At 36.2% G+C, this 15,681-nt stretch overlaps 1 protein-coding gene across 1 annotated transcript; it reads right to left on the bottom strand.

Annotated features, from left to right (window-relative positions):
• Positions 1 to 1,184: 1,184 nt before the first annotated feature.
• On the bottom strand, positions 1,185 to 15,681 carry LOC127438880 (uncharacterized). Its single transcript, XM_051694794.1, has 10 exons — positions 15,514 to 15,681; positions 11,358 to 13,428; positions 10,615 to 10,714; positions 8,627 to 8,704; positions 8,434 to 8,532; positions 7,849 to 7,981; positions 7,601 to 7,715; positions 4,315 to 4,439; positions 3,169 to 3,252; positions 1,185 to 3,077 (listed from the first exon to the last, which is right to left on the bottom strand). The coding sequence occupies exons 1-10, from the start codon at positions 15,551 to 15,553 to the stop codon at positions 2,983 to 2,985; spliced, it is 2,940 nt and encodes a 979-aa protein (XP_051550754.1). The 5' UTR covers positions 15,554 to 15,681; the 3' UTR covers positions 1,185 to 2,982.

The raw sequence follows: 15,681 nt of genomic DNA, 5'->3' as shown, positions 1-15,681 counted from the left end.
TGGGTGCGCATGATGTCATTGTTTTCACAAATTTGCGTTTTTGTGTGTTTGTACGGAGACGATAACGGCATCGTTTTCAAAAAACTTGCACTTTGAAACCCGTTTTCAAAAGTTTCAAAAGGGCTATAGAAGATGTGTAGTGAATTGCAGGGCAGCTGTGGAGTTTCTGGGAAAAACAGGACTGGACCTAAGAATATAATAATGTGAAATATTAATTAAGATACTGGAGGGATATATAACTATATATTACACAAACATAGAACTGATAAACCCCCTGGATGATGTGGTCGGGGCACGGGAGCTGAACACACAATATGAGGTAGAGATATGAGGTAGAGTAAGTCATCATGTTGGATGCACAGAGCACAGTGTGGTTATGGCACCATCCCACCATATTACTCCAAGATGAAGAAGAAGTCAAGCTTATTTTCACTGTAGTTTGCTGCGATTTGCTCAGGTAGTTGCTGGGGTTTTCTTCTTCAGCTTGCACAGTTTGGTCTGCTTTTGGCCATGACATATAGAAGCGTGTTTTTAACAAGGTAAGCCTTAGCCAGATCTGGCATGGCACACATCGCTTTTGTAGGTCATTAGATTAAATAAATCCACACATAGCTTGTCTAATCACTAGTTAAATAAGTTCTTGACTTTCCTGGTCCATGTACATATTATAAGTCAGGTCACTAGTTGCTTAAGCCATTCAGCCAAGCTGGCCCAAAAACACCTAGAGATTTAGTTCATTAGCATTACGAAATTTGGCCAAGCTGGCCAAGGCATATTTAGCTAGCATACACTCAGTGCACATGGCTCTTCAGAGCAGCAGCTGTACACAAGTTTTGGGGGTAGATCTGCTTTTGTTAGGGGGTTGTGTTTTGTGTCATGCGTTTGTGTGGCAGTATGTCTAATTTTGCAGCAGCACACATGCATGATGCAGCATGTCTTTTGTTTTTCTAATTGTGCAGCAGCATGTCCACATTCTTAACTCTGTATGTATATGTTTTAGCAGTAGCAAGTCTTCATACTTTGCAGCAGCAGTAACGTAACAGATCTAGTCCACCCAGATCAAAATCCTATCAATATGTCACACCCACATGACTGAAATGACATTTACATATATATTAATATATAGAATACATGCATATGTATATTTATATAATACATGTATTTTATTTTTACATATAGGCATATATACATTCAGGGGTGGGAGGGTTACTTTTGAAATGTATTCCACTACAGATTACAGAATACATGCTGTAAAATGTAATTTGTAACATATTTCGTTAGATTACTCAAGGTCAGTAACTGAATTCTAAATACTTTGGATTACTTCTTCAGCACTGGTAGATTTTTTTCACTTGTTTTGACTATAAAAACTCTGCCAGTACAGTAAGACAAAATACACATGTTAAAAATACATCCTCTGAAAAATCTAAATATCTTATGCAGTGTTGTTTCTAAAACAAGATAAATCAAATTGATCTTGTTTTTAGGATTTTTAGATATTTTTACAGGAAAACAATACAAAAATGATTATCAAGAATACAATTTTTGCCCTAATATCAAAGGTTTTACTAGAAAAAAAGAAATTATGATCCAATGTGAATTTACTTGATAAAAAAATATGATCGTGCCTGGTAACATGTGCATTTAAAATGTCTAGAAATAGCGTTTTAGCTTAGCGTAAAGCTGACAATTTACACAAGGTTTATTTCCATTTCTTCTGCTCCAAACTTACTTCAGACTTACTTCTCTGTCTGCTCGTATGAATGTAACACTTCATAAGAAAGTGTTTCACCACTGTTCAAATGCACTTTGGATCACATCATTTATATGTATAAATGTTTTCCATCTGAAAGGATGAAATATTAAATGAAACAAATGACAATAAAATGCAAAGTAATCTCTTCAGTAATCAAAATACTTTTTGAATGTAACTGTATTCTAAATACCAATGATTTAAATTGTAACTGTAGTGTAATACAGTTACTTATACTTTGTATTTCAAGTAAGTAATCCCGTTACATGTATTCCGTTACTCCCCAACACTGTATACATTATAGAAATCATATAAATGATCATACTTAACATCCATTTAGTGAAAGCCACAAGTGAGCTGCATGGCTAATATTTGGTACAATTATGTGTGCAAACTCTTCTTTAAGTAAGAGTGCGTTCAACCTCTTTGTGGCTATTTGCGAAAATATTCTTAGTAAATAACCTGCAATATGCCCAAAAAGCACAGACACAATTTGTTAGATTGCACAAGCAAACTAGTATCCTTCATTATTTGGGATCTTAGATCTTACAACAAATAGTACAACTCTATTGCACGAAAACAAGGGCTGTCTTCACACTGATTGCATCATACAAAACATACAATATATAATTCAGAAAGCTACAGGGGAGTAAAAGGGGTATAATATAATATTAAGTCAGGCTTTTGTGGAATTTACAATGGTTAGCAGTTGTCCCGTTAATCCCTTTGAAGCACCTGAAGTATAGAGCAGCAAAATCCAGAAAATGGAGAAATTCGATCCTATAATTATCAAATAAAGAGGTATAATGGGATCAAACAGATATAGGTGTGTTTGAAACACGTGAAACGCACATAAAGTCTACTGAATCAAATGGGTTTGTTGTTGACGTGCAGCCAGGGACGAAGTTTGGACTGAAGCAATGTTCAGAATGGAATACTAGCTTAATACTTACTGAATATTGTGCAGTTAGCCATCCGGGTATTACGTTTATTGAAAATGTACAAACTGTGCCCAATGTGCATACTACGTTAGTATGCAATTCCAAACATACCAAGCAAGGACATTTTACAGTTTTAATTCTTGTAATACTGACAATTTGATGTTTCAAAGTTGGGGGGTCTGCTGTAGGCTCCTATGCACCACCTGAGATGAGTTTATTAATGGTTTAAGGTGAAGGTAATAAGTAGAAGGCAGTGGTCTGACATCAATGTAATATTTTAGTGTCCATCTAGTGTTGGATCATTGGCCTGAGCAGGCAGACTACAGTTGTCATGACGATCAGTAATGTCCTGCAGGGGACCAGCATCAGTCCAGTGTTTCCACCTAAAGAGGGACGATAAAATTGATGCAGATGCTTCAGTGTAAAACACAATCAGGTTATGGTGTAACTGTTGGTAAACAAATTAGGGCTTACTTGGACTGCACATCTTTGATTCTTTGAACACACCCATCTTCTCACTGGACTTAACAGACTTTAACTTGTCTTGGCTCACCTCACCTGGAAAACAAGTTGATTCTGGAATAATTTCATCATTATGTTATGACATGTGTTGTAACATTTTTTGTTTTAATCTACAGTGTTTAACTCATCATTTTCACAGATTCAACTCAGTTTTCTTCATCTGTGAGAAATTCAAAGTATTCGGATGAAGTACAGTGAATTTAACACTAAGTTTGGCATGTTTTTGAGTTTACTTAAACCTTTAAGGATGCAATCATTTCTCATTCCAGTATAAACTATTTTGTGGGGTTCGCTAAGACAGGCATGATGACTATTACTTATTATCATCGCTCATTCTTAGGTTTAGGAATTTAAACCCCTCACCCTGCAAAACATCTATGTATAACTTGTCGCAACCACTTAGCAGCACACAAACAACCATTCCAAAAACCTTAGCAACTGCATAGCAACACCCTGGCAACTACCCAAGCATTGTGGTGATGAGTTTTGCACAGGCAAATTGTAAAAATCTTGTTGAAAGTATAAATCAAAACAATACTTAGAAAAACACTTCATCTTAAGTTTCTATTCTCTGTTCTTTTGCCTTTCTATGATGTCCCGTGCTGTTGGAAGACCTCTGTCATATACCGTTCTCCTGTTTCAGAATATTGTGTAAAATTGCAGGGTCTCTACGCTCCAACCGCGCATCGGATTACTGTGCAATTTTCCTTTTTTGTGTCTTTTGAATGGACTGGATTGTTCATTGTTTTGACAGACGCAGAGGACTAAGTCAGTTCCGCAGAGGAAAGCAACAATCAAAAACCTCAAATATCTTTGAAGAAACATCTCTACCACTGTGTACCAGTATAACTGCAAATTATATCAAAACCACCAACACACACATTCAAAAGAGTCAAGATAATGTGTACATGCCTCTTTTTGAGACAGTCAGCTCAACATGTATGGAGCACATGTTTTATCTGTGAATAAATTGTGTTTTAATAATTTAAATGAATTAATTTGCATTACATTTTAACAGTAATTAATTTGTGACAAAATGATAGTCATATTTGTTATTGTGACAGAAGCAAACACTTCATTTTCAATGTTTTTGTTCACCTGACACCAGATAGTCAACCTGCTGGCATTTCCCATCAGATCCCGCAGAAGAAGCACTTGGTAAGATGGACACTCTAGACACTGGGATGTTGAGCACATCTGCCACTCTCTTACGGAAATCATATCTGTACAGAATAAAAGCTGTGTCATAATGAAATATGTATTGATCTTTGTGCAAGAAGTGATCTACTATATATTGCGATCAGGGACTAAAATTGGTTCAAGAAACGAAAACGAAAACGAAAACGAATGAAATTTTTGCAGAATGTAACCAAAAACGGGAACAAAGTCCTTTTCAATTGTTCCAGAGTGAAAAGGTTATTTTTAAATTCTGGTAACCGGTTAATGTTGGTTCCGATAATTTTTCCTCACAGTACATTTTTAGAATTATACTACTTCCTATTGCCCAAAAATTTGGCTTCTCTCTTTTCAGTAAAGCATGATAAGCATGTGCTTTGATCTTAATAGAAACCACTGCATCACACTTTTCTTTGCCTAATTGCAAAGACGTTGTGGATGTAGCCTTCCATGACATGCTGAAGACCTTTTCGCAACTATATATACTGTAAGTGCTACATATACTGTAAATGCACAGTTAATCCAGATACAAGGAAAACATTATTAGAGGTAAAAGTACATTTCTCAGTTGTTTCCAAGTCTTCACTGAATTATTGTTAGATATGATGCATTATTGCAGATTTGATACTGCCGGGTTTGATTGTGAAGTGGATCTGTAATAAAAAATAAATAAATAAAAATAATTAAATAATTATAAAATAATTTAAATAAAATACTTTGGCCAGCATACAATGATGTTTAGTCCAAACACACAGTGAGAGAGATTTTGGCAATTAATTGATTTTAGATGGCAAGATGTGTATATATATATATATATACACACACACACATACTACCGGTCAAAAGTTTTGAAACACTTGACTGAAATGTTTCTCATGATCTTAAAAATCTTTTGATTTGAAAGTGTATGCTTAAATGTTTGAAATTAGTTTTGTAGACAAAAATATAATTGTGCCAACATATAAATGTGTTTCATTATAAATCTAAAATTTAATAAAATAAAAAAAAGTTTTTGAAATTGATAACTTGGACCAAATAATAAAGAAAAGCAGCCAATAAGTGCCCAACATAGATGGGAACTCCTTCAATACTGTTTAAAAAGCATCCCAGGGTGATACCTCAAGAATTTGGTTGAGAAAATGTCAAGAGTACATGTCTGCAGATTCTAGGCAAAGGGTGACTACTGTGAAGCTGCTAAAATATATCACAGTTTTGATTTATTTTGGATTTTGTTTAGTCACAACATAATTCCCATAGTTTCATTCATATGCTATTAACAATTATATATATTTTTATGTTTATATTTAATATTAAGTATACATTTTAATGAAAAGACTTTATTTTATATAAGCTGTTGTATACTATACTTGTTATAATTTTTATGCTGATAACTCCCCCCACATTAATTAATTGAGTGAATCTTCCCACACATGTTTGTCATCACAGGAATTTTTTATAGCAATTTCAGATATCTGACACCATCATTATTTTAAATAGCTTTTCAGAAAACCGATATGAGGACTTTTATCAAAATCCTCAATTATGCCTCTTCAGGGGACTATAAAACATATTCTGCTTTCATTCTCATTGCTAACATTGCTTCATGTTAGTGGCAAAATCAATTGCTTATTTTCACTTATTTTGGTTGAGGCAAGTCCCTAACATAGCTTGATTTTACAGACCAGGTCCCTTGTTTCTCTTGCCAGATCTGACAACACTGCAACTGCTATATCACCCACCCTTAGCACAGAATAACGTAATTTAAAAAATATGTTATCAACCGTTCTTTTAAACTAAACTTCACTCTCTTAAACTACATAGAAAATGAATTAAACACTAACAAAAGCCTTCATCTGCAAAAATCAAAGGACAATGCATCTACGTGTATTTCCTCAGTTAATTCGGGATGACTTCAAAGGACTTTTACACTAAAACTTAGTTCATGCAAAATCATTTTGTTTAATCATTGACCCATAACACTTACTAAGTTTACTAATTTTAACCACTAATAGTTCTAAACATAAATAACTAATATTGGCATTATATTCATTCATTTTCTGTTATAGCATAATTTCATGTACAGCTGCTTTGAAACAACGCCTGTTGTGAAAAGCGCTATACAAATACATTTTACTTGACTTAACTTTTATTTCATTCTAACAGGTTACCAATTGGAGAGGAGGCTGTGGAGTGCCAGAATCGGAACCAAAAACAAACAAAAAAAGTTTCTGCTCAGAACGAACCAAAATGAAAAATATTTTGTTTTTTGTCCCCGACTGTGATTGTGTACATTTTGGAATGTCTATCAATAAAACTGATAATTATTAGTGCTGTCAGTCGATTAAAATATGTAATCACGATTAATCGCATGATTTTCATAGTTAATTGCAATTAATCGCAGATTTTAAAAGTGCTGAAATTTGACTGTAAATACACTTTTTCCTGTTAAAATGCATTTATTTTCTTCTTAAAAAACAAAACAAAACAATATAACAATAATGCTTTATTAACATTTTTCAAAGAAAGCAGTATAAAGACAGAAATGCTCTAAAAAAGCACCAATTCAAGTAACATTAAACATTTCCCAAAGTCTAAGTGGGAGGTTGTCTAATTAAAAGAACTAGTGCCCATAGGATGCATACTCAATGCAATGCACATTAAATCTCTTAAACCCTCATCCTCCACATTATTTATCAGCCGGCAGGTGTTTGCAATGGCATACTACACATACTACACATATGTATGTATGACATATTTCCAAGTAGGATTTTGCTACAGCCCTGGTTAAAATAATTTGATCTTGGAGAACTCCAAGTCCCTTTTAGGTGATAATTATGACTCAACGTGCTTCTGTGGTAATTGAATTCAGTCTTACAAAGACTGCAAAGTCTTTGATTTTTGTCAGAAGTCCCATCTGGGTTTAAATAAAATGTCAGAATCTAAGGTGAAAATTGGTAAGTACATTAATCGCGATTAAGAAAAATAAATGTGTTCAACATTTTAAATCAATCACATATGTTAACGCATCAAATTTGATGGCTCTAATAATTACGAATATAATCAATAGCATTGCTTTTGTTATTATCACCACAACATGTAATAAAAACCTTGACAGTAGGGTCAAATATCTTTTGATTTTGATTATCAGTTTAAAGCGGCTGTGAATGAAAGTATTTGGATAAAAATGATTTGAGTGAAATAGTCCCACCTGCTAAAGGAGGCCACGCTGGGGAAGATCTGCACGGCAGAAGGGGATGCTGGCTTAATATCTGCACATGCAGTTGTGCTATTACTGAGTCTAAGAACCAATGACCTCTGGACAACTGCAGATAAAACAATGAGTCAAAGGTCAAACTATAGCTAAAATCATCTTCTTTGTTACACATACATATTTCAGTATTATAAATATCAGAATTTTATCAGTGTGTGTGTGAAACTGTTATCCAAATGTGCTACCTGTAAAGTCTCCGGTGAGCTGCAAATTAATGTCGTTGTACACCTGCCTCTTGATGAGACTTATGGAGCCATGTCTACCTGTCAGATCTCCTACCTCACAGGACAGAGAACTGACCTGAGAACAGCTAGTGTTCTGAGAGAGAGAGAGCATAGATTTATTTCTTGTCTGACTTGAAGTGATCTTAAAAATGTGAAAAATCCCCTTCAGTGGTATGATGTTTCTGTTGAACCATATCTGCATATTAACATGGTCTTAAATTGTCAATGACTATCTTGCATAGGCCTTTCATTGTAATACTACAATGGTTTACAATATATTTTTAGTCAAGTAATAACACAATGTAAGTAGTTTGAAACTATTTCTACGTGATCTGACCCTTAAAATTACTTTTGTTGGTGTAACCCAAAGTGGTCAGGTTGATTCAATCATATAAAAAAATATATTTTGCCTACAATAAAACCAGTTAATTTAGATGTGACCACATCAAGCACATTTTTAGGTGAGCTATCAAAGCATGTTATTAAAGTGCAACTAAAACACTATTTTAGCATTCAAAGAGGAAATATCCCTTCTTCCTCTCTTACCTCTGCTGTCATGTCGAATGGATTATACATTTCTTCAGGACATGTACTACGACCCGACCCCACCGGATCTTCTGCGATGTACCAGGATGCCTCTGTAACCTAGAAATAAATCATATATAAGTTCCCATTTACTGTAAGATGAAACCTTTTATTGACATTATAACAGTCTGAATAAATCTTTCTTTCAACTTACATTAAATGATTGTGATGCACGCACATCCACCTCTAAGATCATGTCACTGTAACTGCCATCCGGAAAACTCTGTTGAGACTAGATATGTACAGTATATCAAAAACTATGAACTGCTTTATTCAAACCTATGCCATTAACAAACTGTTCCTAGAGTTTAATATTTTCCAAATACATTTTCTAAAAACTTGCCACCACAATGCAAGGATGTTGCGGGTGGTTTCCAGGGCATTGTTATTTATTGAGGTGTTCTGGGTGGTTGCTAGGTTATTGCTTACTGGCCCAAGTCAAAAGAGCCCAGCCCCAAGTCTCTATGATATTCTGGTCCCTGAATATGTTTTGAGTCCCTCCTACAATGCAAATCTGAAGGATTTTTTTTTTGCCTGTTTTATCGTTTGCCAGGTAAAAATGTTACACAATTTAAAATAATCGCATTAGAAAAGTAATAGCAACAACAAGCTGCATGACTGAAGTATCATTCCTTGCCACTGCACAACCAACGCAGGAAAAGTTACATGCGGAAGTTTAATTCTTGGTTTAGGAGGTCTGTTAAAGTTATGAAAATGTTTAAGCAATAATAATAGAGATGCTTGCCTTACCATGTTTATTACATTTACATTTTAATTATTTTTATGTGTTGTTTTCTATTTTTCCTGTGAAGTTACTTGGTTATTTAGAAATATGTAATTGTGAATCATAGATACTGTTTCAAAGACCCTGTGAATTCGCTTAATGAGCATTTTCTTTATTCGACAACTTATTTCCGATTAAATCATGAAGTTTGGGCAGGACCTTTAGAAAGGGCTCACTCCCTATTTTTAAAATAGCCAATAGGCTTTAGTTTACATCACCGCCATGAACCATGATTTGTTTCTTGCTTGTCTGTAAGAGGTGGTCTTCTTATTCAAGAGAGCATTTGATTGGACAAAAATCTGTGTAGTGCAATATTTTTGGCCCGTTTTCCCAAAAGAGAAAGACTATACATTTTAAATACGTTTGTCTGCTAAAAGTTAATTTAGTCATTTGTTTAGGAGTACATTAGCAAATAGATGACCTCAAAACTATTACATATGTACTAATAACCACAAAACTCTAATTCTGATTTCATTTCAATTATTCCTCAGTACCTTCATGGAAATTTCATGGTTCCCCATTAAAAATAAATGTGTAAATGTGTCAGATGCTTTGGAAATATGTGTTCTATACTGTGTATATAGCTCTGAAAGTGGAACGTCTCTGTTGTTGCTCATTTTTCTTCGTAAATTAGGTGATTTGTCCTTCCGGACATAACACAGGGGCCACAAGACAGCTGCAGGTTTGTGCTGCATGTGACAGATCCATCTGTCCACTGTAGAGATGAGCTTCATACTGTCCCAGCAGGACAAGGGCTGTACCCCTCCACAACCACATCATCACCAAGCCTCTGATCTCCCCTCTCCCTCCCTCCACCCCATTCCCCATCCAGCACTATGGACAGTGTCATCTTTTTGTGGCAGATTTAAAGTGATGGTAGATTTAAAACCATCACTTAGAATAAAAGTGAAGAGAGATGAGCAAGTATCACTCACATTTGTGGTTAGGTTTTTTTTTTTTTTTTTCCTAAACATCTAACAACATTAAACTTCATCAAGTAACTCATCTTGCACCGTTTGTGCTACAGATATAAATTATACCTCAAATCATGCGGCTTGTTGACGTGAGGTGTGCTAGTACTTTTCTAAGCAATTAGATGTACAATTTTTGCCTGGCAGACTATAAACTGAATGAAAAAATTGTAAATGGGTGCACTCTTTTGACTTGGGCCAGTAGGCAATCACCAAATAACTACATAGAAATGCATTATAAGCCACTCAGAACACACTGGAAACAGTATAGCAATCCCCTGGCAACAACCCAAGCCATGCTCAAGCAAGTTTTGCACTAGCAAATACCACCTATAAACATGTAGTTATGTGATATGTTCTTAAAAATGGCTTTAACAGTTTTATTACCATGGTCACTGTTCCAGTTACTGCATTACTGAATGTGGCCTTTGCAGTCACCCAGTATCCATCTGTATAGTTCTCAGCTGAGATATCGGCACACCTCATTCTGGGAGAAACAGCGAGAGAAACCATTTAATTTTCCAGAAATGTGACAATTTTGATTCTAATATTCCATGTGTCACATGAATCTGATTGATTACTCATATAAATAGACTTCATGAATAATGTGTGTGAAAGAATGGGCTGAGTGAATCTTCCCACACATGTTCCTCCTCACATAATTTTTTTTAGGTATGTCAGATATCTGACACTCTAATTACTCTAAATAGCTTTACAGAAAACTGATATGAGGCCTTTTTTTCTGAATCCTCAATTATGCCTCTTCGGGGGACTATAAAACATATTCTGCTTTCATTCTCATTGCTAACTTTGCTTCATGTTAATGGCAAATGCACAACATTTTCATGCCAACAGCTAAGATAAAAATAAAAATAAAACTAGAGGAGGAACTGAGACAAAATGCAGACTTAGGAATCTATTTAATCACTACTTGCACCAGTAGTTATTTTCCTCTCAGCCCTATTTTTGGCTCAGTTTTTATAATCTCCGGGAGAAGCAATCAAGAACAATGCACTGCATTCCTACATAAAACAGGCTAGAATCAATTTCAAAGCTCATAATAATTTTCTTTATTAAAAGTCATACTTAGTTGATTTGTTTGTGGATGTAAGATAGGTAAAGAAACTAACCTTGAGCCATTAGTGTAATGTATGACCAGAGATCGGCCAATGATGCTGTTCGGCCCTGAAAGTGGCATGTTACCATCCATGTGCTGGATTTGAAAGTCATTCTGACCCGATAATGGTCCAAACTTCCCACTGATGTCTCCAATCTCATACTGGTCAACCGTGCCATTCCCTGGAGCAGGGGAAGAGGCCACATTCACAGAAAGCGGGTTGAAATGGCCCATGATGTTGCTGTCAGAGCAGGGTTCCCAAACGCCCTTGATTGGAAGAATATGGATGTGGTAACCAGCAGCTCTGGCATTGAGTCCAGTTAAAGAAATGTTGAGAATTGTTGGTCCTTGCGGAGAGACTTGGGAGAATATGACTTGACCTTCAGAGGATCCAGGACCAAGCCAAGACTTTGAGCGAGCGGATGGAAAATGGAACAAGGTGAGGTTTGCGCAAGCAATTCGTTGAGCTGTTTGGTTGGAACCGTGCACCACCAAAGAGCGACCAATCATTCCAGACACCCAGGAGGTGGTGTCAGTGAAGAAGCTCTTGGTGGCCACTGTACCCACCTCTGGAAGCAGGTCCAGAGTCTTGTGCTTGCCAGAGATATCTCCAACTTCACAAGCAAAAGGGATGTCTGGACCACAATTAATGGCATAGGTACTCCCATTGGTCTCTATGTTGAATGGGTTCCAATGTCCACCAGTGGACAGACAACTTCCCTTGTCACTGTCAGTCTCTGTGCTGATAGGATAGGTGTGGATGTGCCAGTTATGATTATGTGTGGCTTGTGTCGAAAGTTGTCCATAAGATAGGTCCACGAATACTGAGACTTCTGAGTACGAGTCACTGCTGAGCTGAGTGAAGAGGACAGTCCCCACCACAGGACTGCGAAAGACTGCCCTAGCAACAGTCACTTTGCCAGGGTAGCCTATATTAGCACAGGCATATCTCGTTCCGCTGGGTTGGTGTATCACGACAGAGCGGCCTACAATGCTATTACGTCCAAACAGAGGTAAGTTCCAGTCTGTCAAAGTGGCCTGAAAGTTATTTGAGTTCTCCAAAGATCCATGCCTGGCGCTCAGATCTCCAACCTCAAAGCGATCATGAGTGGAATTTCTTGGGGGCGGATACGCAGGGGCCTGAACATTCACATTAAAGGGGTTCCAGTGACCCCCCACGTTGTTGTTGCTACAGCTGCTCTCTGGGGGTGATCTCATCTCCGGCAGTGGAAACTGGTGGACATGGAAAGGCCCAACTCTCCTGTTTAGGTGTGTCAGGTTAACCGTGATGGTGGTAAGATCAAATGGTGATGCTTGACGAAAGGTAAAGTACCCTTTAATCCCTATCATGTCTAAGACTGCGCTAACTACCTTGGGAGCAAGCGTTCTGATTTCTGCACACAGGTAGCTTGGGCTGTTGAGGTTGAGGAGAGCAAAGCGGAATTCAGAACTAAGAGAGGCAATATCTAAGCGAGATTTCACAGGTTCAAGAGGGGATCCAATGTTCAAAAGGCCAAGTCTTGTGAGACTTGTTGGATCCAGACTGCCGAGGAGAGTAGTGCAGCTTGTGGCAGAGCTTTGGGAAACAAAAATACTGACATTTGTGAAAGTCGTGATATGATTGACATTTCTTAGATTTGAGAGAACCCTTGCTCCTTGTTCCCCTGTCACTTGGCGGATGTAGACGTTTCCAGCTACAGAACTGAAAAATCGTGCCTGCCAGGTTTTGACCTGGGATTCGGGCGTGAGTCCAGCACAAACCCTGGTGCCGTCACATGTCTGCACCACCACTGAGAGGGCATCCAGACTAAAGTGCTGTGAAAAAAGACTGGACACATTTACGACAGCCTGGGTCGTATTTACAGAAAACACAAAAACACTGTCTCCTATGTGTGATTTCTGACAGGGCGAAGTAAAATGGCTGTACATAACCGGGAATGTAGTGAGGGAGATGTTGAGCCATCGACATGTGCCGGTGCCAGTGAGGTTAACAGTGGACTTCTGGTCCGTGGAATCAAAGAAGACCCAACCAGTGACCCCCATCATGTTGAAATCTGCCCAATATCGAACACAGTAAGCACAACCTGAACAGAGAAAAAAAAAGAAACAAAAATGAATAAAAAAAAAACATACTCTAGAATACTGGCTGTATGTAATGCAGATCTATACCTTTGTAACAGCATACAGTATAACTAAACTTCAAAGAGTGTGTAAGTATTTTACCTGATTTGACTATTATTGTATGACCCAATGTATTCAAGATGATTCAGTCTTATTTAATAGCACATTGTCTTTACATTTGAATAAAACCTGTTTTAAAAAATATATATATATATATATATATATTACGGTTTATGCACACCAACATCTTTCAGGAAGCTTACAATGTGTTTTGCCATTTCAAATTTTGTTTCCAAAAATTCAAATGCTTTTGTATTTTCATGAGTAAATAAAAAAATGACATGCTCAATGCATGTAGATGTATCAAATAGGCTAGTCATACGCTGTGTATTTTATTGAGAAAATATTTATAATATACCTTGAATACATATTTAACATTTCCGATGTGCTAATATGTGTATTACTCATGCTGACACCTGATCTGTTATACATTTGTCAGACGCCAATGCTGTGGATTAAGGAACCAAATCTTTAGGTGCACTCAGGTGACAGGTGGGTTCAGGTGTTTCAACATTTCTAAGAGATTCTCTAACAAGAACTTGTTAGGAAATTGCCCTGTTGAATTCAGGGAATTGTCCTGTTGAGAACATAAATAAATGATGGTACAGTCGATCTGATACACCCTGAACAACAGCCATCAGTAAAACAAGCACTGTGATCAACTGTGCAGAAAAGAATTTGGAAGTCACAGAGACATGATTTTACTTTTCCTCCCATTTCCCATGGCTGTCCTTATATAAAGGTACAAAGGTTAAATAAATGTTTTAACTAATATAATTCAACTATGGCTACTACTTAACTGCGTTTTCTTAGAAAACAAGGGTTGAAAATTAGCAATCATTTTAGACTTGTTGTGTCTGCAATATAAATTTCCAACAAAAACTTTAGCATAAAACTTTATATCCTCAGAGATATCATCCTAAGTGCATGTTATAAATTTGGCACTATTTTGTATGTGACGATACCTTGTGGAACACAAACAAACACTTAGTATCACTCAGTCACTGAATAATTTAATCATTGTCAAGCAGTTATAGTGCACCTTAAAACACATATCAACTAATTGTGAATGCATTATATCTAAACCTTAAAATTACATATGCAATTACATGTGTTTTTTTTTTTTTTTTTTGTGGTTTTTTTAAAGCACTACTTGTTTTGTTAATGAAAATAAAGGTTACTAATCATTTAGTTTGTGTGTGTATCTTTTTAAACATACTTAGCTATACCTTGGGACAAATTTGTCCCCAAAGGTTAGCTAAATGCCTCCATTTGGGGATAATTGGAAATTTGGTGGAAAAAGTAAGCGTTTTTAAAATTCAAAAATTTCAAAAAGTTTTCTATTATGGTTGGGGTTAGCATAGTATAGTAATTATAATTAGCTTTTTTTTTTTAAAACAATATAAGTCTATGGTATGTCCCCATTTAGATAGCTAAGTAAATGTGTGTCTGTGTGTGTACCTAACCTCCACTGTCAATCTAATAAATATACTGTGAATGTCGTTGGATAATAGCATCTGCGAAATGACAGCTTGCTATTTATCTTACTAAATTTGAATCTGACAATGAACATTATATTTAACATTGCCTATATTAATAGTCAATATAAAGATAGGAAAAAGACAAAAATAAATTTTTACACACATGTAAAACAGGATTGTTATTATAACAAAAAAAACTCAATTTGCATAAAAATAACAAACATCAAGCTAAATGTGAAAACAATTAGTTTGCATGATCAAAGACACTTTAACTGAGGCTTTCCTGGAATGTCAGATGAAAAGACCACCACATATGCATTTTAGGTTTAATGTTACACATTAAAGTTTCTGGATGTGCTGTGACTCCAAAATCAATCTATTTAGCATCAATTTTCAACAAACATAAACTCAAAGTTGAATCATGTTAAGAGTCACAAAACACACAAAATATGCAGTATTGGGACGCAAATCCCTAATTCTTTTAGGAAAAAATAAATTGGCACTTACCCCACAGGCTCAACAGAATAACAGCTCCTGGAAGCAACATGTTGACAGCTACTGTTTGCGTGTGTGTGCGTTTGTGAGCGGTTGAAAATAATAAAGACAATCAAGTGTGAGTGGTTTCACAAGGGAAGCCCCTCTGTGCGCATGTGTGTGTGTATACAAGTTTATACC

This window comes from Myxocyprinus asiaticus, chromosome 50 (genome assembly GCF_019703515.2).
Source record: "Myxocyprinus asiaticus isolate MX2 ecotype Aquarium Trade chromosome 50, UBuf_Myxa_2, whole genome shotgun sequence".
Classification (NCBI taxonomy): domain Eukaryota; kingdom Metazoa; phylum Chordata; class Actinopteri; order Cypriniformes; family Catostomidae; genus Myxocyprinus; species Myxocyprinus asiaticus.
Note: the sequence above shows the minus strand (reverse complement) of the source record. Positions and strands in the feature narration are given on the sequence as shown.

Coding starts and splice junctions, on each gene's coding strand:
- LOC127438880 (XM_051694794.1), bottom strand. CDS start 15,553: ATGTTGCTTCCAGGAGCTGTTATTCTGTTGAGCCTGTGGG. Junction 7,716..7,848: donor GCTCACCGGAGACTTTACAG/GTAGCACATTTG, acceptor TTTTATCTGCAG/TTGTCCAGAGGTCATTGGTT. Junction 3,253..4,314: donor GGTTGACTATCTGGTGTCAG/GTGAACAAAAAC, acceptor CTTGTTTTCCAG/GTGAGGTGAGCCAAGACAAG.